This window comes from Elgaria multicarinata, chromosome 6, assembly GCF_023053635.1.
Source record: "Elgaria multicarinata webbii isolate HBS135686 ecotype San Diego chromosome 6, rElgMul1.1.pri, whole genome shotgun sequence".
Taxonomy (NCBI): Eukaryota; Metazoa; Chordata; class Lepidosauria; order Squamata; family Anguidae; genus Elgaria; species Elgaria multicarinata.
In genome coordinates, this window is record NC_086176.1 from 56,733,694 (window position 1) to 56,760,137 (window position 26,444).

General features: G+C 41.0%; 1 protein-coding gene across 4 annotated transcripts in view; it reads right to left on the minus strand.

Annotated features, from left to right (window-relative positions):
* Nucleotides 1-2,539: 2,539 nt before the first annotated feature.
* Nucleotides 2,540-26,444, minus strand: part of AUH (AU RNA binding methylglutaconyl-CoA hydratase) — a 49,860-nt gene continuing 25,955 nt past the window's right edge. For 3 of the 4 annotated variants that reach the window (XM_063129449.1, XM_063129448.1, XM_063129447.1), the window contains 4 exons: nt 17,878-18,065; nt 8,067-8,117; nt 4,214-4,261; nt 2,540-3,012 (listed from right to left, as the gene is read on the minus strand). In XM_063129449.1, coding sequence (XP_062985519.1) covers nt 2,935-3,012; nt 4,214-4,261; nt 8,067-8,117; nt 17,878-18,065 — 365 coding nt within the window. In that variant the 3' untranslated portion in view covers nt 2,540-2,934. Of the gene's footprint in view, nt 3,013-4,213; nt 4,262-8,066; nt 8,118-17,296; nt 17,448-17,877; nt 18,066-26,444 lie in introns of those variants that run through there. The other variant, XR_010025595.1, reaches the window with a different exon arrangement.

A 26,444-nucleotide genomic window follows, 5' to 3' on the forward strand; every position in this document is an offset into this window, starting at 1 on the left:
TGAATTATCTTTCCTCTTAAACTAGTTACAGTTTAAGTATCAGAATATTTTATATTCTGTAATAAAATTAACAGTTCTAAAGAGTCTTGCAGATAAATACCAGAATATCTTCCCCCAAGAAAACAAGAACCATGATGTAAAGATTTTTCCTTATGTCAGAATTAGTAATAATTATAACACAAGACTTCAGAAAATGCCAGAAGATTTCAGTTTCTAGACAGTATTTTTGCATTCTACAACCAATGATCATGAAGTAATCTGTGGCATTCAACACAGAATTAATATTATTGCTGTTATTTTCTGCATCAATTAGGTGTACTCAGTCCCATTGAAGTCAATGCACTTGAACATGCATAACAAAAGTCAGGAGTATAGTAAAAGCGACATCTTGCACAATAAAAATAGCATTTTAACATTTTTAGAGACAAAACTGTTCTTATTTTCCCATAAATAATTATAATCCATGAAATGATCATCCTGCCAGGTTTATTAGCCAGCAAAGTGATAAACCTGCTGCAGCATATATAATCAATTTTCATATAAATATATGAAAGTTAATTTTAATGAGCTCTTGCTATTTCATATTGATCAGCTCTTTTATTACCTTACAACTGGAGTGTAACCATATGTAATGTTGCTGTGACAGCAGACAATGCTACATGACAAGGTTATTTGAAAGATCTAAAATACATTGTATTAATAAATGAAATGTCAGTCTACTATGCAAAGTCATACAGTGAGTACAGTATTATCCTCACTTCAAAAGTTTAGCATCCAACTTTAGTTAATAACCAAAGGGATATGGATATATGCATATATCTCTCCATCCATCCATCCATCCATCCTGAGGCACCATCTCACTTTAGAGCTGGGCTTTATTGATACTTTTACATCCAGTAATACAGTTTTTTAAACTAAGCAACCAGGAGCATCTGTCCCAGTTTTAAACCAATGATTGGAGATTGTGGATAAGTGGACAAGGATAACAAGGTTAAACCTGAATCTAGATAAGGAGCTGGTAAATAATCCCAATGCTCTGGAGGAAATGGTCTAGACAGGAAAATGGAATGGTAACGTTACTATCTGATGAGGTTGGGGGCACAAGAGTACCAATTTCTTTCCATGATAGGCAGGTGTTTGGTGATGGTCAGGTACACCTTTTATCAACTTTAAGGATGCCACACCCCTTGCTGAGGAAGATTTTCTCACATTTTATGTTTTTGTAACCTCCAGAACTGTGGGGCTGTCCTTGAAGATCTTGGAAACTTCAGCTAATCTATAATGCTTCTTGTCAAATACAGGAATATAGGAACATATTCATCCTATTTTGTAGCCTATTACACTGGCTGCCTAAAAGCCTCTGGACCCATAACACGATGCCAGTTCTTAAACACTAATCCCTCCCTGATCAGAAGTGCACGTATCTTCGATAACATTTCTCCCCATGTTAACTCAGCTGTTACATCACACACACACACACACACACACACACACACACACACGCACGTACTGTGGGGCAGGCCCAGTTCAATGCTTCCCCAGACTCCAAGATATACAAAGAACCTCACTGATGAAACCTGAAGTGGTACAGTCCTTGCAGCCTTTAAGAGAGGATGTGAAACCTATTTCTTTCAAGAGGCTTGTGGCAGTTGGGCAGACATTTCTGTACTGTAGTACTGTACCTATAGAGTGCACTTTTGAAAGTGTTTATTAGCTGCAACATTCTTATTGTTTTATTGTTGACATTGTTGGAAGCCGCATCAGGTTTTGGAGAGAGCAATACAAACACTTGAGGTTAAACCTTACATTCTTAATATATTAGAACTTATAAAAGAATCACAGAAGACCCAATAATTTTAAAGAGCTAAACAAACTGAAAAATAGTTAGGGTGCTAGATGGTAAATTACTGTGAGAATGTCCCTTTAGCAGTATTGAAGGTATCAGATGTGGAGCTACTTTGGAAAATCCAGTTTCCAACACGGAGTTGGCCACATAAAAATGGTGGGTGTCCCCCCCACCCCCATCTTCGGTTATTGGGTGGTATAAAAATACAATAAATAAATAAATACAATCTTTAAGCTTTTCCATGTCATATGAGAGAATGCATATGGTGCTGTTTCTGAGAAGTTTAAGGACGAAGAATCCATTTGTAAAGAATCCTCTAGTGCAACAGTAATAGCACCAGCTTGCATGGTGGATTTTCCAGGGGAATTCTGTTGAGCAAGCTAAAGCTATTGGTGTTGTGCTAGAGGTCCCTTATGTTAGTGCAACACAATCTGTGTTAGCGGAATGACACTATGCTTCACTGCCAGTGTCTATTTTATTGTTAAAATCTTATTAATGGTCAAGGTTGAACTTCAGCACAGTTAATTAATTTAGTACATAATCATTTACAATTATGTAACACCACAATTTAATACTTTTTCACTGATTATGGATTTTAGAATATATGAACAAATGATCGTTTAGTTACTCTCACTCTCATCAATCCAGCTAACTGTATTAGTAAATTTATACATTCAATGAGAATATACAAGATCTTTTTGATTTACAGATTTATTTAGCAAACTTATGCAGTACATTTCACAGTTTTTGTTATGCATAATTAAATTATTTTGTTCCGACAACAGAACGCTTATACATTTAATGATTATTTTAAGTTTGTCTACATTTGGATTTTTTATTTTTAACTGATAAGATATGGAATAAGGTGCTATGCAACTCAATGACCTTGCAAATACACTGAGAAGCCCTCAGGAACCATAAGCCTATATACACATTTGAGTGCATTATAGATACCAAAGTATGAGAGGTTACAATTACTTTACTTTCATGGTTGCAATATTCCATGTTCTGAGGCAAAAAGCACAGCTGAAAAGTCCTTCTAGCAGTGTGATTATTTCATTTGTATTTTAAAAGGCATCCATTTTTTTTTATTCTCCCTTGTAGCGTGGGGGTCTTTTTTCTTTAAAAGCAAGAAGACCTTCAATTCTGTCTTTTGTTGGAATAGTCTGCAATGAAGAAAATCATTTTCAGTGCCTACATTACAAATTAGTGACATTTCCATAGAGACCTTCACTCTCTAGGGCTGTTAAATTCCATTTGTAATATACACAGAGAAATCTAAGAAAAAATGTAAGTTGAACTATGATAGCAAAGTGCTCTGCAGCTGTTGTAAATCAATCATTTGTAGTCAATCTTTTGCTGAATACCAGTGGAAGAGCTAGCACATTGAAGACAGTCTCAGTTATGATGATCTTTCTTCAGTGAGAAGAACAATGAAGGAAAATACTTGTAGCTTCCTAAACCTAGTACTCACAGCAAAGTTAAACATTCATACAGCACCTGACTACTAATGGGTGAGCTTTCCCAGGCTTTATTTGAGATGGCTGTGCCTAAAGCAAACTAATTGGGCTCAATATTGTATCAGTTTTATATGCTCTTTTAACTAGTTTTAGGTATTGTATTTTTGTATTTAATGTTTTTCCCCACCTCGATCCAGAAGGAGAGGCAAGTAAAATTTTTTATTGTTATTATTATTATTATTAGTAGTAGTAGTAGTAGTAGTTGTTGTAGTATATTTTGGCACAGGGCCAAGTTGGCACATTTGAAGCTCTGGCCCAATCCAAGTTGATAATGCCATCAAGAATACAAAAAGATGGTTGGAGATCTGCCTTCGCACCAATCTACCTCTTTTTCCTGTCTGCTCTCCTCCAAAACCCATCTGGAAATGGTGATGAAATTGGACACTATAGCAACAGCATCCTGGGTGCTAAGATCTTTGGGAACTGTAGTTCCCCAGAATTTCTGAGACATTATTAGGAACCCAGAATTGTCTTGGGCACCCACAATGCTGCTGATCCTAGTGAAAGCATAGCAGCATTCTTAAATTACTTTAGTAAGTCATAGGAATATATCCTACTCACTTTAACTTGAATCCACTAAATCAAAAGATGCATCATCTAACAACTAAAGCATAAAGCATGAACAAGGTCTGCTTTATCCTCACAAAAATATAGAACGCTCGAAGGACATATTTGTAAATTTCTGTTAGCAAACTTGTGCACTATCGACAGCATAAGCTAGCTTGATATTAGGTGTATAGCAATGAAATCGCAAGTTATACATTAACAATAATCAGAGATGGAAGAATACTCATAATCTTTGATTCGGGAGGGCTATTGTTTGTTTCGCATAATCTGAGTTACATACCTGAGCATAACATGCTTCTTCAATGGCTAAACCTGTTAGCAGATCCACCTGTGAAATAAAAATATGAAATGTAATGGGAGTGGGGGAAATACATCAAAAACACTCCACAAATAAAAAATGAATTCTTAGCAAAAATAATAATCAAACTTGAGAAGTACTTCCAAAGTATTTTAGGACCAAATTTCACATTTTTTGGACATACCAAATTTTGGCATTGATCTGATTTTCTTTATTATTGCAACATTACATTATATATAAAAAAATCTTCAGTGGTTTATTATGCTGAAATTGCGCAAATACACATGGATCTTGTTAAGTTCTTCAAATTACATTTAGCAGAACCTAAACAGATTACTTTATGATCCTGTATTCTGTCTATCTTATGATCCTATGTAATTTCATGGCTCCTCTCTCTTTTTACATACTGCATCCAATTTACTGAAGTATAAATGTGTGTGTTCAGTGATAAATTAAGTACTATTTTATTTAAAAAAAACTAAATTGAAAGGGAACTCTGAGCCTACTATTCCAGTACTAGAAGGTATGTACAGGAACTACAGCAATAAAAGTGAGGGACAGTGAAGTGAAATGCAGTAAGAATGCTGGAATTTAAAGTGCACCCGAATGTTTCTCCAAGTTCAAAAAGCAGTTCAAGCCTTGTGCCAAATTCTGCAGCAATGTGACCAACCACGTGCCCTCACAATCCTTGTCCCTCCTTACAAATAAAAGCTAGCTGAAAACTGGGTGGATCCAGGGTGTGGTGAAAACTTCTCTATGGGAAGGGGTGGTCCCTGCTGTCCTTAAGGAGGCAGTAGTGCAATCACTCCTGAAGAAGCCCACTCTTGACTCAATGATATTAGACAACTATTGCCCAGTTGCAAATATGCATTTGTTAGGGAAAGTATTGGAGAGGGTTGTGATGGAACAACTGCAGTACTCTTGGAGAACGCTGATTATCTAAACCCATTTCAATCTGGGTTTCAACCTGGTTATGGGGCTAAATTAGCCTTGATGGCCCTGATGGATGTCCTTTATCAAGAGAAGGGCAGAGAGAGTGCAACCCTGTTAATTCTGCTCTATTTATCATTGTTTTTTGATATAATCGACCATGGTATCCTCCTGGACCAACTCCATAGGATTGGCATTGGAGGCACTGTATTACAGTAGCTCCAGAGTTGATTCCAGAGAATAACATTGGGTGACCATTTCTTGGTCCCTTGGCAATTGAACTATGGGGTATCGCAGGTTACCATCTTGTCTTCAATGTTATTTAACATCTACATGAAGTAGTTGGAAGGGGTTATTAGGGGATTTGGAGCCACGTGCCATAAGTACACTTATGACACAGCTCTATCTCACTGTGATGTCTAAATCAGGAGAGGCTGTGCAAGTTCTGGATCAGAGCCTAAACTCTATAATGGGCTGGATGAGATGAAATAAACTGAAGCTGAATCTTGGCAAGGTGGAAGCCCTGTGGACAAGTGGTTCCTGAGTCCTGGCGATAGGCTCACTGTTTGATCTGGATGGGGTTGCACACCCTCTGAATAATCTGATTCGTAGTCTGGGGCACTCCAGGATCTATCATTGTTGCTGGAGGCCCAGGTGGCAATAATGGCTTTGAGTGCCTTTTACCAGCTTCGGCTAGCATGCCTACTATGGCCTCTTTTGCACAGCTTGGCCACAATGGTACAGGCACTAGTAACTTCAAGACTGGATTACTGAAATGTGCTTTATGTGAGGCTGCCCTTAAGGCTGCTCCAGAAGCTGGAACTAGTGCAGAATGCAGCAGCTCAGCTGTTGTCAGGAGCTGCCCCTTTTCAGCATGTAACACCTTTGCTGAGCGAACTGCACTAGCTGCCTATTCACTACCAGGCCAGGTTTAAGGTTCTAGTACTAGTGTACAAAGCCCTAAACAACTTGGGTCCAGGATATCTGAGAGAGCACCTTCTCCCTTACCAACCTACCCAGTCACTGAGGTCATTGGAAGGCACGCTCCTGGTGGTTCCACATGGACCTTTCACCTGACTGGAGTCCACCAGGAGAAGAGTATTTAGTGTGGTGGCCCTGGAGGTCATGGAGGTGCCAACTACTTCATGTAGATGTTAAATAACATTGAAGACAAGATGGTAACCTGCGATACCCCATAGTTCAATTGCCAAGGGACCAAGAAATGGTCACCCAATGTTATTCTCTGGAATCAACTCTGGAGCTACTGTAATAAAGTTTCTGAAGCCTCCTGAAAACAGCTCTTTTCCAGGAAGCATTCCAGGTAGTTTTTACTGGTATTCTGTTTAAAATGAGTAATTTTAATATGCTGTTTTAAACATTTTATCTTTTTACGTCTTATGTTCACCGCTCCGGATTCTATTGTAGAGATGGAGCAGTATCTAAGTATTGTAAATAATAAAAATAATAAACATTCTAAAACAAGTATGTGCATATATCAGGATGCAGTCTCCATTTAAACCTAGGGACATTTAAGGAAATCTGACCAATAATTATGCTGAGCACTTGTGAGTTTCTGGTTGATATCAATTAAGAACTCTTGAATTCCGAATGACTCATAAGTTCTTTTATTTTAAATCCATCCCAAGTATTCATATGAGACAATATAGATTATTACCAAACTTTCAGAAAATGAAACAAACTGGCTTTTGACCCAACTGCCTTCCAGAAGTAGGGAAAAGGATATTCATCAGTGAATGTTTGGGATATCCAATTCTTAGGCCTAAATACACCATATCTAAACTCTAATTATGTATAAAATATAAAGAGTCCCTTATGCCATCCTCAACACAACTGGGTAAAATAAATAAAATAATTAAGTTGTCTTTAGTGAAACCAAAGGGTAGTATCCTAAGCCAGCAGGACCTACTGTTAATAGTTTCTGAAACAACCAGAAATGCTCATTTCTGGAATGGGGCAGGTCAGCAGTTCTCTTCTGTGAACTCTGCTGACCTGGTCCGATCCAGAAACAAGTCCTTCTGTTTGTTTCTGGGATTCTTTCAGGAATTGCTCGTTCCTGTTGCACTAGCAGCAAGTCCCACACAACTAGTGGAGACACAGCAGCAGCATAGGATACTGCCCAATGTCTGTAAGCCTTTATAAGAATATATTATGAACAAAAACGTGATTCTTGAATTTAAAAAGAAATCATACTCGAGGGCATTAAACTCAGCAGGTTGTGCTTTGTTTAATAAATCTTGCTTTCTCAGGAAGGTGAAGCTATGGGCAAAAAGATGATTCTTCATGTTACACCTTTTTAAACTGAGGACCAAACTAGAGGTGATGGCATATTTGCACATTAGAATTGAGTCCCAATCCCTATGAAATATTTGCAGGTCAGCATTTAAATTGCTGCATAGGTGAGCAGCAGGGTAATACAAGAACTTCCCTGCAAAAAACACTTCCCCGGTGGGGCTCTGAGACTACAATAAAACCCGGCCAGAGAAAAATGACTAGGGAGAAACAATGGCTAGGGAGAGATTCAGAACACATGCCTCACTCTAATGTGCTTTAAATAATTTCCCCAACCCCTGCTTATAGAAATTTGATATAACCTATATCAGGTTCTGCTGCTCTCACATCTACTGTGTAGTGGCTAAAGTGTTGGACTGGGAGTCAGGAGATCCGGGTTCCAGTCCCAACTCAGCCATGGAAACCCACTGGGTGACTTTGGGCCAGTCACAGACTCTCAGCCCAATCCACCTCACAGGGTTATTGTTGTGAGGATAAAATGGAGAGGAGGAGGAGGATTATGTATGCCGCCTTGGGTTCCTTGGAGGAAAAAAGGCGGGATATAAATGCAATAATAAAAATAAGTTTAGATAGCAGGCACAAACATTTTTCTTACTTCCATTCCTTGATTGATGGCCAATTTTGCAACTCTCATTGCTACTGGACCCTAGAATTAAAACAGATATGTTTCTACACACAAAGCAGGGTTACGATAAAACATGTTCAAATGTTAACGTCTCATTTTATCACTCCCAAAATCTGATAGTATTTATTAAGGTGACAGGAGCCAAACTTCTCCTGGTTTGTTAGATGTCTGAAAAAATACCACTTTTTAGGGTAAGAGTTGGGGCCTTAATCTAGAAAAACATTTTATCATGCTGATTTTTTTAAAAAATGTGGTTCTGTATATTGAATGCGTTTTCCACTGAGAGAAGGACTCTTTCTTTAATTTACATGAGAAGAGTAAAATTAAATCCAAAAACAATTTTCTGCTCCTAAGAAACTTATGTAAACTCTTCCACCAGTGGAACAATAAGAACTACTTAGAAGATATTTAGACATCAGGCATGCTTAAATTACATTACAGATGGGCTCCAATTTTTATCCCCCAAAAGCTTCTAAACAACGTCTTTTCAGAAATCCCTGCCTATCCATAGAGCAGCAATTTTTAAACTTACAGCATTATTTTGTTTTATTTAACTATATTTGTGTGACCACTCAATAACATACATTCCCTGGGTAGCTCACAGAATTTAAAAAGAATAACATACAACATTAAAATGCAATATCAAACGTTAAAAAGCAGCATAAAAGTTGATCTTTGTAGCAGAGGAAGAAATACATTTAATAATGCAGATAATAATAATAAAAATACTAATAATAAATTAAGACACCAACATCTAAAAAACAAGGTTTGTTTTAAAAGCTTACCTAAACCAGAAAGAAAATAAACATAGTGCCAGGAAAATCTTTCTGGGAAGGCAGCTTCCATAGTTGGGATGATATTACCAAGAAAACCTTCTGTCTAGTAGCCACCTGCTACATACTCATGTTGGCAAACATGGGAGAAGGCAATCTTCCAGGTAACCTGAATACTGCTATTTATTCAGAAAGCGTACACTATTCTTGTTTGTTTGTATCATATTTTCTTCAAAGACATGTTTTTCATTGTTAAACTCAATTTTTTCTTGGCTCTGAAATAGCTGTATTGCCAATAGCTAAAGTATTGCCAATATTCGTCATTGAAAATACTGTTGATCAGATATGACCATTTCCCCTTTCCCTTCAATATAGCTGTATTGAAGTGATAAAGGAGGTTAGCTTTAATTTGGTATATATCAAAATTTTGAACTCTAAGGGAGTTGTGGATCACAACTTAAGAATCACTGCTATAGAGGAACAGGGTAAGAATATTCTATATATTAACAACACTTTAAAAAGCACTAATGGGAGCATGCTATATTAAATGTATATGTTCTTGTATATGATACAAGAACAGGCAGATTTTCAGATAGGCAATACTTATAAATCTTCACACACACAAACCGATGTGGAACTTCTTAACACACACACAGTACTGGGGACGGATGGATAAAGGGTTCTAAAATGAAGAGGAAGTGAACGTTTTATAATTTAAAACTAAGGGTTCTTCCACATGATAATTTCCAAGAGTGGTGGTTCTTTGTACTAACTTGCAACATTCTCTTTCATTCTGCTTACACTGTCCAGAACTATCAATGGATTTCAAATATCACTCTCCAAATGTCCACTTTTTCTCCCTATGAGTGAGCTGTTTTCAATAAAGTGGGTATGTTTCATAGTGTTTTACCACCTTCAATTCATTCCTGTGTTCGTAATACCCTAACATGATGCAATGCGTATCTTTTTATATTGCATGCTAGCACAAGTGCAAAATTTCATTAAACACTATCTGACAGGAAAGAGCATAAAATAAGAGACAGATATTTTTGGAAATTACTTCCTAGAACTACTTGAGTGTTAGCTGTAACTGTTTCCCTCACCTGGCCAAAATCTAGAGGAGGTATTGAAAGATCTAGGTTCTAGACCAGGTTATTCCACAATCGTTCTGAGTGTACCAGTTGATTGCTGTATTTGTACAACTGCACCAAATAAAAGTAACATTCCCCCTAGTCCATCCCACTCCTAAAATAGCACAGTACCCACATATAGATATACATAGGAAGTAGACAGTTCAAGTAGAATAGGGACAGATTCAATGTCACATAAACTCATGGTGGGTGAAGTTGAGCTAAAGCCAAAGGTAGCAAGGCAAAAGGGATGGGGCCAAGATACAACACATGCCAGCATATTGTAAGTTAAAGCTCTTATTGCCAGTAACAAAGGACATATCTAGACAATGGCTTATCCTGGGGATCACCCTAGGATCATCCCTGTGCGTCCGCATGATGCACAGGGATCCCCTGGGGGGGGGGAGGAGGAGAGGGATGATCCCTCCATTTCCCCAGGATTACCGGGACGGCTTTTAGCCCAGTTTTTCCTGTGGTCTCGGGATCGTCCCGAGAAAGCGGGAGGTGAGGGCGACCATCCTGGTTCCGTCCCAGCTCCTCGTGCGCTGGGAACTGGGCATGGGGCACGGAGCTCTTCAGGAGTTCTGTGCCCAGCGGGGGTGGGAGGGGGGAGCAGGATTTTCTTTTTTTTATCACCTTTATTGTTGGAGCACTCGTGCGCTCATCTTAAATAAATAATAATAATGGCAGGCTCGATGTCCTCCTTCCTCCTAGGACATCGTGCACAACGTGTGGACTGAGGGGGAGGATTTCACCATCACTATATCGCAAGATCCTCCCCCTCCCCTCCACTGGAGTAGACATGCCCTAAGCCTTAAGGGAGGCATTTCAACCTTTTAGAATAGGGGGGAAAACTGCACAAATGCCAGGAAACCACTATCGAAGCAAAGGGGGTAAAGCCATGGGGAAGGGGGTATGGCAATCTGGGGAACTCTGGAGGGCTGGATTAGGACCCCAGGAGGGCCAGAATTGGCCCCAGGGCCTGAGGTTTCCCACTCCTGAAGTGGAACACGGAAATGGTGCATGGGCAAGTTCATCATTTACAGCTTCAACAACAAAAAATTGCCAGACTAATAATTCTAACAGATAAGAAATAAGAACAGGAAATGGGAAATGTAGCCATCAATTAAACATGAGCTTTAGTTTGCATGCATTATGGGAAAAGTATTACTGAAGTGAAACAAATAGTGACTACTGTGTTTTGATACATGAATCAGATGTGTCTGGCACAAAGTCATCAATAGAAGGTAAATGCAGGTTGCTTACCTGTAACTGTAGTTCTTCGAGTGGTCATCTATGCATTCACACATATGGGCTTTGCGCCTGCGCAGAGACCGAACCAGAACCTTCTATAGCTGAGTGGAACGTTTTTGGCGGGAACCCCTCCCCCACGCTACCGCGCATGTCCATGGGGTTCCCGCCCTTACCTCAGTTTACAGGAGTCCGACATTGTGCCCCCATAAACATGAGTATAAAGTAAAATAAAGAAACATTCCACATATTACTGTGTCATTTGTAAGTCTCACACCACCAAGAGGGGATGGTGGGTGGGTTGTGTGAATGCATAGATGACCACTCGAAGAACTACAGTTACAGGTAAGCAACCTGCATTTCTTCTTCGTGGTCTCTATGCATCACACATATGGGCGAGTAGCAAGCTGACATACCTTTGGAGGTGGGTTGGTGCATCATCTGAAGATCTCCGAGAGCACTGTCCTTCCAAACGAGCAGTCCTGCCTCGCACGGGTGTCCAAACTGTAGTGTTTAACGAACGTGGACGGAGTGGACCACGTTGCGGCTCTACAGACTTCTGTCAAAGGAACACCTCTGCTAAAAGCAACAGATGTAGCGACGGCTCGAGTAGAATGAGCTGTCACCGGCTTTAAAAGGTCTAGCTTCGAGATAGAGTAGGCAAGTTCAATTGTCTCTACAATCCAGCGTGATAATCACTGGCATGAAACAGGGAGTCCTTTAGAAGGCCCTCCATAACAAATAAACAATTGCTTTGTTTTTCTAAAATTCTCTGTCCTAGCCTTGTAAAAGGCAAGAGCTCTCCTTACATCAAGTGTATGTAAAGAAAGCTGGTAGGGTGATATGTTGGGACAGATGAAAAGTTGACACTACCTTAGGCAAGAAGGCAGGGTCTGTGCGTAACACAACCTTATCCTTGTGAAAGATAGTGTAAGGAGCATCTATCCTGAGAGCTCTAAGCTCACTTGCACATCTAGCAGAAGTGATGGCTACTAAAAAGACGGTCTTGAACGTCAGAAGCCTAAGGTCAGATGAGGCCATGGGCTCGAAGGGCTTCTTTGTCAGTGCTTGTAACACAACTGACAGGCTCCATGGTGGAACGATATCCTTCACTGTCGGTATCGTATTCTTAAGTCCCTTTAGAAATTTTCTGACTGTTGGATGTGTGAATGGTGAAAAACCATCCATGCCACGATGATAAGCAGTAATAGCAGCTAAGTGAACTCTAATTGAGGTGAGTTTGAGACCTTGCTGATAGAGAGTCAATAAGTATTGAAGAATCAATGATATAGGGCAAGATTCTGATTGTTGATTACTCTCTAAGGCAAACTTCTGGAATCTTTGCCACTTCGTCATGTAAGACTTTCTTGTTGAAGGTTTTAGTGAGGCCAACAATATATGGTCTACAGTCAAATTGTTAATTCGAGAGGTAGAATGGTCGTTATCCTCCACGCTGTCATCTTGAGGGTCGACAGATCTGCGTGTCGAACCTTGCCCTGGTGTCGAGACAACAGCATCGGTATCGACGGGAGCCTGATGTAATCGCCTTTCGACAGTCGAAGGGCATGGGAGAACCACGTCTGTGGGGCCACCACGGTGTGATGAGGATGCAATCCGACCTGTCCGTCTGGATCTTGGCCAGTACCTTGGTTAACAGTGGAAAAGGTGGGAAGATGTAAAGAAAATTTCCTTTCCAAATCCTGGTGAAAGCGTCTCCTAGAGAGTGCTTTCCTTTTCCTGTTCTGCTGCAGAACCTGGAACAAGCTGCGTTTTCTTTGGTAGCGAAGACATCGACAGCAGGGCGGCCCCAGTACCGAAAGAGATCGGTCCTGACTTCGGTATCGAGCTCCCATTCGTGGTCGACGTGGAAAGACCTGCTGAGGGCGTCCGCGATGATGTTCTCCTTGCCCGCTACATGGATCGCCGTCAGGTAAGTATTTCTCTTTATGCACCAGTTCCAAATTCTGAGTGCCGATCGATTCAGGGTGTGTGACCTTGTTCCACCCTGTCTGTTGATGTATGCCACTACGGTGGTATTGTCCATCGCAATCAGGATGTTTCGGCCTTCGATGATCTGTCCGAAGGTCTTTATTGCATTCTCCACCGCTAAAAGTTCTAAGTGGTTGATGTGATATTCCCTTTGAGAAGGAGGCCAGCGGCCCTGAGCAGTGAGGGAGTCGCAGTGTGCTCCCCATCCGATCAACGATGCATCCGTCGTGATCGTTACCGAAGGAGTATCTTGCTGGAAGGGAACTCCTTCTAGGAACGTCGCCATCGAAAACCACCACTTCAGAGATGCTCTTACCTGCTTCGGGATCAACAGGTAAGTTCGCCGAGCATCGTGTCGAAGGTCGAATGTTCTTAGAAACCAAGCCTGCAAAATCCTCATCCTGAGTCTCGCGAACCTGATGACTGCTGTAGTTGCTGCCATCAAACTTAATAGCCTTTGGATCGTCCACGCCGAGACCTTTCGACAGCTTTCGGTAGTGATGGCTAGATCTTGAAGAGTGCTCGCTCTGGTCAAAGGCAGGTATGCCCTGCCATCTCGAGACGATAGGGTTACCCCTATAAAGTCCAGTCTCTGCTGTGGGGTCAAGATGGATTTCTCCTCGTTGACCCATAGACCCAACGAGTCCAACAGGTTGAGGGTGGTTGAAATGTCTTTCTGGAGCGTGTCGCTGTTGTCCGCTACCAGAAGCCAATCGTCTAGGTACGGATATATGTAAATCCCTTTCTGTCTTAGATGGGCGCACACCACCGCCATCACCTTCGTGAAGACCCTCGGTGCCGTGGCCAAGCCGAAAGGAAGAACGGTGAATTGGAACTGGGACGCACCGATTGAAAATCGTAGGTAAGCTTGATGCGACTTCCTGATGGAGATATGGAAGTACGCATCCTTCAGATCCACCACAGCGAACCAAACTCCTCTGCGTAGGAGCTGCAGAATGGAAGTAACCGTTGTCATACGGAACTTCCTCAGGGTGATGAATTTGTTTAATTGCCTTAAGTCCATGATGGGTCGAAGACCCCCATCCTTCTTCGGGACCGTGAAGTAGCGCGAGAAAAATCCCTGGTTGAGTTCCTCTGCGGGTACGGGCGAGATGGCTCCCTTCGCTAGGAGGGTCTGTACCTCGAGAAGCAGAGGAGGGGATGGCGCTGTTACATTCACCCCCGAAGAAGGAGGGAGGACATTGAGTTCGATGGCATACCCCGAGTTGATGATAGTGAGCACCCAGGAGTCCGATGTTATTGACTCCCATTGATGGCAATATGGTGCTAGGCGGTTCGCAAAGGGAGGTGGATCTGGGGTCAAACCCGCTGCTTCTTGCTAAAGTCGGGTTGACGTTTGTCTTGCGAGAAGCGGTTTTGATAAGGTCTCTTCCTCTGGAGCTGATGTTGCTGCTGTCGAGGCTGAGGTTGGTACTGAGGCCGCTGTTGCTGTTGCTGCTGCATAGGTGGCCTCGTCCATCTTCTTGGTTTGTATTGCACTGGAGGAGCAGTAAATCCCATCTTTTTAGCAGTTGTTTGTGCTTTATAAATAGAATCCAGCGTCTCATCGGTTTTAGTATTAAATAAACCTTCGCCATCGAAGGGCATATTTTCTATTCTAGACTTGGTCTCATAAGTCAGATTAGCCGACCTAAGCCAGGCATGCCTCCTCAACGATATGGCCCCCATCATACTTTCTGAGTGGCAGTCGACCTGGTGGCGTGCTGTGGATAATTGCTGCTTGGCTATGGCTGAGGCTTCATTTTGAAAAACCCGAGCTAGCTCTTTCTTGTCCTCTGGGAGATGTTCACATAGCGATCCTATTTTCTCCCAGAGGAAAAGCTGGTATCGGGCCATGGTAGCCTGGTAAGCTGAGGCCCTGATACCAAGGGAAGTTGATGAGTAGATGGTCCGTATGGTCCAACTTCCTGCCCTCTCTATCCACAGGTGCAGAATGGGTTTTTTGTGACTGGCCTTGCGCTGACTCTACCACTATGGAATTTGGCTTTGGGTGCTGGGCCAAGAACTGTGCATCCTCTTCTCTAACCCGATAGAGGGTCTCTAGCCTCTTCGATGTCGCTTGCGTAGCAGCTGGTGTCTTCCAAGACAATTACGCCGTTTGTTTCAAAGCGTGCGGAATAGGAATGGCCAGTCGTTGGTTGGTTGTGGACTGGAAAACATAAATTGGATCGACAACCGATTCATCTGTCTGCTGGATGTCCAGTCCTAATGCCTGGGCCATTCTGAGCATATGGTCAGAGAATCTAACCATATCATCCGAAGGCGAAGAAGGGTCCCTGTCATGGATGGCATCGTCCGGTGATGGTGCCGACAGAGTAACCGATTGTCCAGATTCGGAGTCGGAGGGATAGTTATCCTCCGGTGAGGATAAGGTAACCACTTGCAGGTCGTGGTGTTCTTCCTGCGTCTGTACCGTTGTAGCCATAGCGGCTGGCACTGCAGGCTGTGTACGGTGTCGAGGGGTCAACACCGTAGAAATTTGGTGGGCGGAAGGAGGAGGCAACGCTAAATGGCATACTCTCGATGTTGGTGGAGGGTGCGCATAGTCCTCTTCGTGCGGGTAATGACCTTGGTCTCCCCGGAAATATTGTTGTGGTCAGTAGCGATCCCACTCATAGTATCCATATCTTGATTGGGGATCAGAGTATTGAGATACTCTGTCCCATTCACGCCCTGGTGTGCGCCTTGGCGAGGGTGGTAAAGGGATTAATCCTTGGGGCTCTTGAGGCCTGGCAGGCTCTCGAAAAGAGGCTGCTGAAGCCGAATCACGCAGCTTGCCCTCCGATAGGCTGGGAGGGTGCGTCGGTAACATAGCCGTCGGTAACAACTGAGATCTCGATACCGAGGGAGGCCTTGGCACCGAAGCGGTCGGTACCGTGGGAGGAGTAGAGTGACTCCTAGGCGGCTCAGACGTTTCGGAATACCCTAAAGAGGGTTTCTCCGCATCTCTCTTCTTCTTCTTCTTCTTCTTCTTCTTCTCCATTTCCGAAGAAGATTTGGGAGTCCGGGCCTCTTTGGAGATTTTGCCGTGGAACTCGCCAGTGACCGTCCAGGCGTTAGGGGTATCTGAGCCCTATTAGTCGCTCTGGATTGCTCGTGCACCTCAGTGCAACGGTCATCAACGGACTTACAGGTTGCCGTTTTGTCCATCCTTGTGGTGTTGGAGGCGTCTTCTGTGGCCCTGAGGGCTTTTTCCCAAAGAATAGAGCGAAGACGGTCGGCTCTATTTTTCCTAGTTTGTTTGGTGAAGGCCATGCAATGATGGCAAACTTCTACTTTATGGCCTTCACCTAAGCACAGAACGCACAGAGAGTGCCCGTCAGTTGGAGGGAGCTTAGCTCCACATTTCACACACTTGCGAAATGGGGCCTTTACTGCCATGCGATTAGGCACCGCGACCGAAGTCGCTGAGGAGAATCTAACTATAACAATTTTTTTTTTTTTTAGGCAGATAGAAGAAAAAGAGTGAAGAATGAGGAAAAAGACGAAGATTTGGAGCGAAAGAAGGATTTTAGAGAAAAACGCTAAGAGGTTTTGGTTCTATGTCTAAGCACAATGGCGGACGACGAAGAACTGAGGTAAGGGCGGGAACTCCATGGACATGCGCGGTAGCGTGGGGGAGGGGTTCCCACCAAAAATGTTCCACTCAGCTATAGTAGGTTCCAGTTCGGTCTCTGCACAGGCGCAAAGCCCATATGTGTGATGCATAGAGACCACGAAGAAGAACAAAACGGATTTCTATCATCCACAAATTGATCACTGAAACGAATCTAAACATGTGCTCGTTCAGGCCACATGAATGACAAAAAGCATTTGACCTCAGACAGCACATTATTATTGCTCTATGTTTGCTTTTTGGCATTCAAATTTTCTCAGCCTTATCTTTTAATTGTATATATAATGTAATTTTGTAATATTATCCAAATTAGTGTGAGAAAACAATGGTATTATAAATACACCTAGATCAGAGAGCAACCAAATAAACAATTATAAACATTTATAGAAGAACAATTTAAGAATATATAAAGCTACATACCTAAACACATTTACATGCATACAAATCCCATCAGTTAATGGAATTTGCTTGTGTTTAGAATTTGGGCCTCCAACTACAAAGTGCCTGTTCAATACTTTTTGATCATGCAGAGAATCTGTAGATTTTAGTTTGGAAAACTGAATTGGGAAGTCTAGAGACAAAGAAATAATGGTGAGAATTCAATAAGGCATGCCCTGCTCTAATGACAGCCACATAAAAATGAATGGAGTTACGCATGAATGCCATATTTGGAGGGGTTAAGCTTAAGCAATAATAGAAACCTTAATGGGGTAGCTTCAATTCAACATTATAACAGCTATAACAAAAGATATAGATAGATTTTTTTAAAAAAGATATCATATCACACAGGAAAAAAAAATTCATAAGATTCGGCCAAATAGCACCTCTAGTAACTAATATGGGGGATGGTTTCTATTTGTTTAATCAGAATGTCTTTACATATAATTTGTGAAAATCACTTCTTTTTTTAGCTTTCCCAATTCTTTTCTTAGTTACTCATTCCTTATTCTCCACCACAATAAACTTGACAGGTTAAAGTATTCCCTCCATTTGGATTATACCTGAGGTAAAAATTCTCTTGCCAGGGCTAAAGCTCTTCTATAGGCAGCATCCCCTGCTTCATTTTGTTCCACCACGTGACTAATCAATCCTATTGATTTTGCTTCTTCACCGTCAAGTACACGTGCAGAAAATATTAGTTCTTTTGCTAGAGACACTCCAATTGTACGAGGTAGCCTTTGTGTTCCTCCTGTAATTTAGGAAAGAAAGAAAGAAATGGCAGACATTGATTCTGCATTTTGCCTGACCAAATTGTCCCATAAGCCAGTGAAATATTTATTTATTATTTGCATCGCACATTCTCTAGCCCAAGGGTCCTCCAAGTGGTTTACAATAATATAAAATACATAACACAGAAAAACTGAAATAATGAAGCAACATCCCCCCATCTTGCCCTGAGGCCAACCACCCCAAAACCAAAAATAGCAAGGGATGTGAACTCTCAAACAAGATTACAAAAAGCATGTTCAGACAATATGTTGAGAGAAGAGGAGAGCCAAATTTGTCAGGGTAAAGAATTTCATAGTCTGAGCACTGCTAATGAAAAGGCCAAGTCATGCATCCCAAACTTCCACACTTCACAACGCAAAGAGATATGAAAAAGGATTTCTTCCGAATATCTCTATGCATGGATAAGTTCATGCAGGAGGAGGCAATCCTTCATATATCCAGGTTGGCCTAGAAGTATGGGGTTAAATCCAGCATCATGTAAGCAATCTGCATGTCCCCCCCCTTTCCACAAACCTTATGGCACCTTAAAGACTGCCAAATTTATTATTGGATAAGGTTTTGTGAATTGGAGTTCACTTAATCAGATATTACATGTTACATATGGTTGAGGAAGGGAGAGAATTGTAAACAGCAAGATCATAAGGTAATGAAATGCAGAAACTACAGGCAGTAGAAGGATGAGGATGAGGATGAGGATGATGATATAATCACATGAGATTAAGGTTGCCATCTCAGGTAGGGAGACTTAGGCAGTGTGTGGGCGGTACATCAATACAGTTCCTATTCTTTTTCAAACGCCCACCATGTACATTAAAAAAATCAGGGCTACTGGACAAGGCCCCTGGCTATGGAGATGGTATTCTGATAGACTACAGCTACCTTGCCTGCTGATCTAAACTACTGCTCTACCAAGAAACCAGACAGGCATATCTGGGACAGACTAACCCAGTAGCTCTATTCAGTAAGGTCTTAATAATACATTCCAGGTCAGAAACTCATTCTGGATGATCCCGGATGGAGGAGGTTTTTTCATTTAATTCACATGACATTCAGCAGCAGCATATGAAAGCCAAGGGGGCTGTTCCGGGATTTTATTATTTGGGGAAAAGACTGGAAAGAGAGACAGCACTTACTGTATCTCTGTCCTCTAAAGTTGGATGTGCTCAACACATTTTTGTACTTCTCTCTTCCCCATATGTATGAGATAGCAGTTTGCAGACACACATATCCATCTCTAAAAGGTCACCTCTATCCAACAACCAATATTGTAGCACAGAATGGGATGACACAGACATACATACACTTACACAGGAGCTACTAAAATATAATATAACTTGCTATGTCAGAACAAGCCTCTCTGGATGAATTCATATATTCATCTTTTTATGAAATAAGTAGCTCTATCATCAATCATTAGAGAAACATCAAAGCTGGTACAGGGTCTAATAGATAAAGACACCAATTCAAGTTATTATGAACCAATAGACCAGTAAGTCATATCAACTAGGAATCAGCTTCAATCAAGCACAAACTGATAGTGTACACTCCTGACAGATGTTCTGCAATGATAATATACAAGAAGTGTGTACTTCCTTGTCAGTCATAATCAGAGATAGGAAATAACACCCAATCTTAAAATAATAATAATAATACTTAAAATAGACACTCTATCAAGATATAATGGAAGAGAACTGCTACATATTTTGAAATTTACACATTATTTAATAGAGTAGGAATACTGTATTTAAATATTTTAAATGAAACATAATTCCAAGTGTAACAAACATTTGTATTACATCAACATAAAACAATTCAAGTTTCTAATCATTCTTAATCCATTTAGGACACAATCCTATTGGGTTGCTGCCAGCAAGATTGGAGGCTTCTGAGATTTTTATGCCTTGCTGGTTGGTGCCAATAGGGTGGCAGGAGCGACATAAACTATTTTCACCTTTCTTCCCACCAGACAGGTCTCTGAGTCTGTCTAGTGGAGTTGCGCTGGCAGGGGTAGGCCCGGGGTTGGAGAAGCCACAAGACACAGCACTTCCCCGACTACTGGCATGCCCCCTTTTTCCTCTACTGAGGTCATGACACCAACCTTGGGAGAGGAACCACTGTAGAGCTTTCTGTTGTTTTCTGGTTCCGATGCTGCAGCCCCCCAAGGTTTTCTAAGCATCTCCCCCTTTGGGTGCCTGTGGGATTTTTGCTCTTCTGGAGTAAATGCTCAGGGGTTTCCTGGTGCATCGGGTACCTCCCAACTAGGAGAGGCTGTATATGAAGTTTTGTCCCAATTCTGCAAACCTCCAGTGCTTCAGAGGTGAAACATTGCTCGGGCAGGAGGCTAAATCAAATTACACACAATAGCCTACAAATGTTTTAAAATAAATAAATAAATAAATAAATAAGCTATTTGTTTGATCGTGTGAGGATAAGAGTAGCTTATTTTCAAAATAAACTACTGTGAGTAGCTTATTAGCCCATCATGGCTTAAAGTGACATCCAAACACAGACAATCTGACTTGTTATCCATGTTCTGGTAACTTCCAGGCTCACCTGCTATCATTGCTGTTTTCTACACTTCGGGCAAAGGACTTTTTTTATCTTCCCAGGCTTTTAGCCATTTATTTATTTCTTATCTCTACTGTGATTATTTTTAGACTACCCTTTTATGTTGTAAACTGTTTTATTGATTGTTGTTGTGTTTTATTACCTACTGTAAATCACCATGGAAATGTTAATTGAAGGGCAGTATATATACATTTAAAATAAAATAAAAACACACTATGGGACTTCTTTCTATTCACAATATGCAAGACGCTTATACAGACACTTATCATGCCCTGACATCTGACTCAAAACTACCCTCAATAATGATATTTATTTATTTAGTTAGTTATTACATTTGTATCCCGCTCTATATGACTAGGATCTCAGGGCAGCATACAGATAAAATCATACAATATAAAACAATAAATATACAACAGCTAAAAACAAATTAAACCATTAATCAAGTTAAAACCAGTATATAATTTTAAATAGGGTGACCATATGAAAAGGAGGACAGGGCTCTTGTATCTTTAATGGTTGTATTGAAAAGGAAATATCAGCAGGTGTCATTTGTATATATGAGGAATCTGGGAAATTTCCTCTTCATCACAGCAGTTAAAGCTGCAGGTGCCCTGCCCTCTTTTAAATTTGGTCACTCTAGTATAGCTCCTGTAGCTTTAACTGTGGTGATGAAGAGGGAATTTCACCAGGTTCTCCATATACACAAATGACACCTGCTGAAATTCCCTTTTCTGTGCAACTGTTAAAGATGCAGGAGCCCTGTCCTCCTTTTCATATGGTCACCCTATTTTAAAGCAGTAAAAACAATTAAAACAGTTAAAACAATGTGCAAGCCAGGTGAATTTAACCATTAAATGCTTTGTTAAAAAGCTGTGTTTTTACTAGGCGCCAGAATAAAGTCAGCGTTGGCACCAGTCAGGCCTCCAAGGCGAGGGCATTCCACAGTCAGGGTGCCACAGCAGACAAAGCCCTCTCCCATGTCCCACCATAGTGTATGTATTGCGTTGGTGGGATGTGGAGGGATGATATTTATTTATTTATTACATTTCTATAGTGCCCAATAGTCAAAGCATTTCTGTCAGAAAGCGTTACACACTTTCCTTTTTTTAACTTAAATGGATATTGGATCAGAACTAAGATATCATATCACATTTTTACAAACAGGAAGCTAAGAATACATTCTTAATTTCTCAACATCCACATATGAACCAGGAATACACATCTGCTTTTTAATATTTAAAAGTTTCACTTATTTTCATCTGTCTCAGGGCCGTAAAGTATTTCATAATTATTTGTATTTGATGTTATAAAAAGATATTCAGCTTCTGTGCATATCTGATTAATAAGAAAAGCAACATCAACTATCAACTAGATAAAAGAATGTAAAGATTACATCCAGCAGATATACTTATAATGAAAGTTGCTACAGGGCTCTTATAATTCCTATCAGCTTCCTCACATTCAAGAGTTTAAAAGAAGTAATAAAAATTCAGTCCAAAACCACAGCAATGCAAGAAATTTAAAATATTTTATTATATATCTTTTACAGTTCCAAAAGGTGAAAATGGGCAAGGAAATCAGATAAGAATCAGCAATGATTAACAACCAGATGGCTTTCCTTTTTTAAAAAAAAACAGCTGAAGGAGAGCAATCCTATTTTCATTTTACCTTGTACACTGCTCCAAAATTTTTCAATGGGGAGCGGTATATATATATTCTAAATAAATAAATAATAAATAATTCACACCACTGGCCTATACACAATAATTTCTTGGTACTATCCAAGTTAGTGCCAAGAAATAAAAAGTTTAACATGCTGAAGTTTGTATGGCGATTCAAAATGAGGAGTTAAATCAACAGATATCAATATCATAATGTAGAGAACCTAACTTTTTATACCTATGTTTTTCTTTTCTTCTACTGTAAAGCTCTAGAACTCTCTAACAGTGGGTTGGATCCAGATTTAGTCATACTTAAGAGTAGACCCACTAAAATCAATGGAACTTACATTAGTCACAACCAATTTGTCCCATTGATTCCAATGGATCTACTCTTAAGTATGATTAAGTCTGGAAGCCACACAGTATCTACTCAAAACCTTAAAGCTCCTTGAAAGGAGGCAGAGGGATAAAGCAATGCATAGAATCATAAACAAAAATAAGTAATAGGCCTAGTTACTGATGGAGTTTGTGTATCCTCATTTTATTATTCTAAATATTAAGAGCAAACAACATGGTATATAGAAAGGCAATCATGAAACAGGCACTGTAGTGCCCAGAATGGTACATATTAAGTAATTTTAGCTGCAAAATGCATTGAGCTGGTGTTGTACTGAATACACAAATGGAATAATCTGGGATGCTAACAGCTCTCCTGTATTATCCAGTCCAGCTGAAGTAATATAGGCAGGTCAACACCCTTTCCTAGAATCAAATCATGGAAAAGTTGTTTTGCAAGCCCCAAACCTTGCATGAAAAAGCACTAGAACAGGGGGTGATGTTTACAGATAGATGCCAAAGCCATAACTCTGACTGAGAAGCAGGGGTCCACAAATTATGGCCATGCTTAATAGCCACAATTATTTCTACTACCCAGCAAGAATATAGCAAAAGTGCCTCTGAAACATGCAGAGTACCTTTCTCTTTCCACCAAGCAAGGGGCAGCCCACCTGTCCCACAGAATTAAGGGCTAATAGCTCATATGGTATTATTTCCAATAAGCCTATGCCCGCTGCAGGAATCTTTGTTAAAATTAAACATTGCCCCCACTTTCCTGGCAAGCCTAAGCTCATTCAGCATCTGTCTTCAAAACCAGAATTAAAAAGGCTAGGAGACATTGTCTTTCCCTCTTCCCCAAAGAAATACAGATTTTTCTTCCTTCCCTAAAGCAGCTCCCCTTCACAACCCAGTCTTTTTGTTGATGTTGTTGTTTTGTTTCTTATCTTAATCACCCTCCTGAGGACAACAAAGGCAGTTGGTCTTTTCTGGTGTGCAAAGAGGAATTCAGAGAGAGAAACCAAATGCAAATAGGGCTTGGGAATACAGAAACGCTGGAGAGGTAAGAGACACAGAAAGAAGAAAGCAAGCACTAAACAATTACAGGAATCAAAGAGATTTGAAATCACCCTCTCCCTTCCCCTATCCAGTCACGGTATAAAGCAAACTTTCCTGTTGGAAGCAGTTGGAATAAAGCAACATAGGAGCTTGCTGAATGGGAGATATTTGGAATGAATATATTCTGAGTAAGTTAAGCTTTCAATCACTTTTTATCTTCCTGTAATTCAGCAGCAGCTAGTGCTGGGGGAGAAGAGAAAAAGGGGCTGCATGGTGGTGGAAAGAAACGAAAATACAATACTGAGCAGCACCAAAGAGAGATTTAAAATGGCTTGGCATGCTTCTCCCCCACCCCACATCAGCCCAGCAAACAGATCTGTAGTATTCCAAGAGAGAGAAGAGAAGGGGAAGGGAAGAAACTCTTGCTGATGCCTTCCTCCCCCAAATCTCCTCCATGGGTAGTATTCTACTGTGTCTGTGCCATGCAGGACCCACCGGTCATTGCATGGGGCTTTGACATGTTTAAAAATAATCCAAAACGAGAGGAAATGCTCATTTCCAGAACGGGGCAGGACAGCGGAGGTCAGAGAAGGGAGCTCCACTGACCTGTTCCAAACCAGAACTGAGCATTTACACTAGGTTCCGGGGTTAATTTTAGAAGCGCCAAAGCCCCATGGCACAAGTTATGACTCCCATGAGTGCAACAGAAACTGTGGAGGCAGAGCAGTGCCATTGTATACTGCCTATGGCACCCTAACTTAACTGCTGTAATGAAACCTTCCTTCCTGAGCATTTGTGCATGCCAAGATCAAAGGTTTTCTTATCCCTGGACTGTTGGTGAGTGGGTTTGATGAATGCCGCATAGAAGAGATATGGAAGAAAGAGTGAACAGCTCTTGACTGCCTTTCCTCCACTACTATCTATCCTCTTTCTCATTTATCTTAAAACCTGAGCGAGAGTCATCAAATTGCCTAAATTTTAGTGGCTTTACTTCTCCCCTTTATTATTTTAACCTTGCTTTTTTTTTTTAACCAAACACAGTATTCTCTCTCCTTTCCATACTTTTTCATCCTAGAGCAGGAAGAACTTTTAATGGGGTAGGGAGACCAAGGCATCTTCTGGCAACTAACATGCCCTTCTTTTTATTTTCAGGTGCTTGGATAAGCAAGACTCCAAAAAATCCAGGACACAAATTTTCTCCACCACCTCTGAGGTCAATATAGGCCATGTCAAAACTATATAGGTAAAGCAATCTGTTTGTATGTTTATAAATCTAAATTGGCTAATCTAAACCGAACCTAACTTTCAGGGGCTGTTCAACGTATACCAAGGAATTTTATCTCCAAATTTTGTGCCAAGGGGAGTGTTTTGAAATGAGTGTGAGTTCGCATCCTCTTGTGCAATCACAGTCAAAACAACTAGTAAGTCATAAATCAATCTTGGCATATGGAAGATACACATTTGGTCATGTTGTCCATACAAAAACATAATTTTGCCATTTCAGCATTGTTAAACAGTATCTTCTATGTGCATGTAATTACACACATAGTACCAATTTTATTGCATATTTAAACATAAATACCAACAGCATAAACACAATTGTTAACGCTTTTAATAGTACGTATTAAAATGGACCAGTTAGTACACTAATTGTGCACTTTTTCAGAATAGCACCAAATTTACACAATTTGTGGATTAATACAGTGATAATATTCAGATACTAGGAAATGTGGCATTGTATATAGAGTATGCATGTGCATGCTCAGCTGATTAGAGCATGGTATAATACACACTATATGTCACAAACACATAATTTTACCTATAAAGATTTGACATGGCTTATACTGGCCTCAGGGAAGGACAGAAAATTTGTGTCCCAAGTTTTTTGTCCTCTGTTACAATTTATAATATCTGAAAATAAAAGGCCACGTTGGTTGCCAGAAGTGAAGTATTTCTTAAGTTTTTCCCTGCTCTTCTGTACTACTTGTTTTTACAGGCTAGGCCACTCCCACATTCATTCAGTTCTTTCTCTTGGAGAAGCTAAGGTTGGTAGCTGTGGAAATGACAAGTGATAGCTCTGATGGATACACTCTCTCCCAGCCAAGCGTAGCAAATCCTTTTACAGCGTGGGCCAGTCCTTACAATCTTGCAATCGCTGCTTCCCTCAATTTGGTGTCGTCCAGATGTGTAAACTTCAACTCCCATTAACCACGGCCAGCATGACCAAAAGTCAGGAATGCTGTAAAGTTGTAGTCCAAAACATCTGGGGGACACAAGGTTGGAAAAGGCTGCCAGAGAGTTTGTACTGATACTGGTAGGAGCTAGAGCAGGCAGCCAAGGAAATTACAGGTGCCCAAGGAAAGGTCTGTTGGATACCCTTCCACTCTTAGTAGTATATTTTATCTATTTTATCACTGGGATACTACTGAGAGTATTGCATAGGCTACTAATAAAAAGGCCCAGTAATGACTGGGGGGGGGGGGATCCGCACGTTGCTCCCAGAGCGCTTCTATGAGACCCCAGAGCACCCCGAAAACGATAGTCTGACTTCCCTGTAAAAGAAACGAGGAAGAGCCGTCCATGCCGCCGCCACCGCTGACGACGAGGAGAGCTCTCCGTCGGTGAGGAGAGCTCGGCAAAAGAAGGCGGGGTGAAGAGTGGAAAAAGCTCTCTACCCCGCCTTCTTTTGCCGAGCTCTCCTCGCTGGCGGAGCTCTC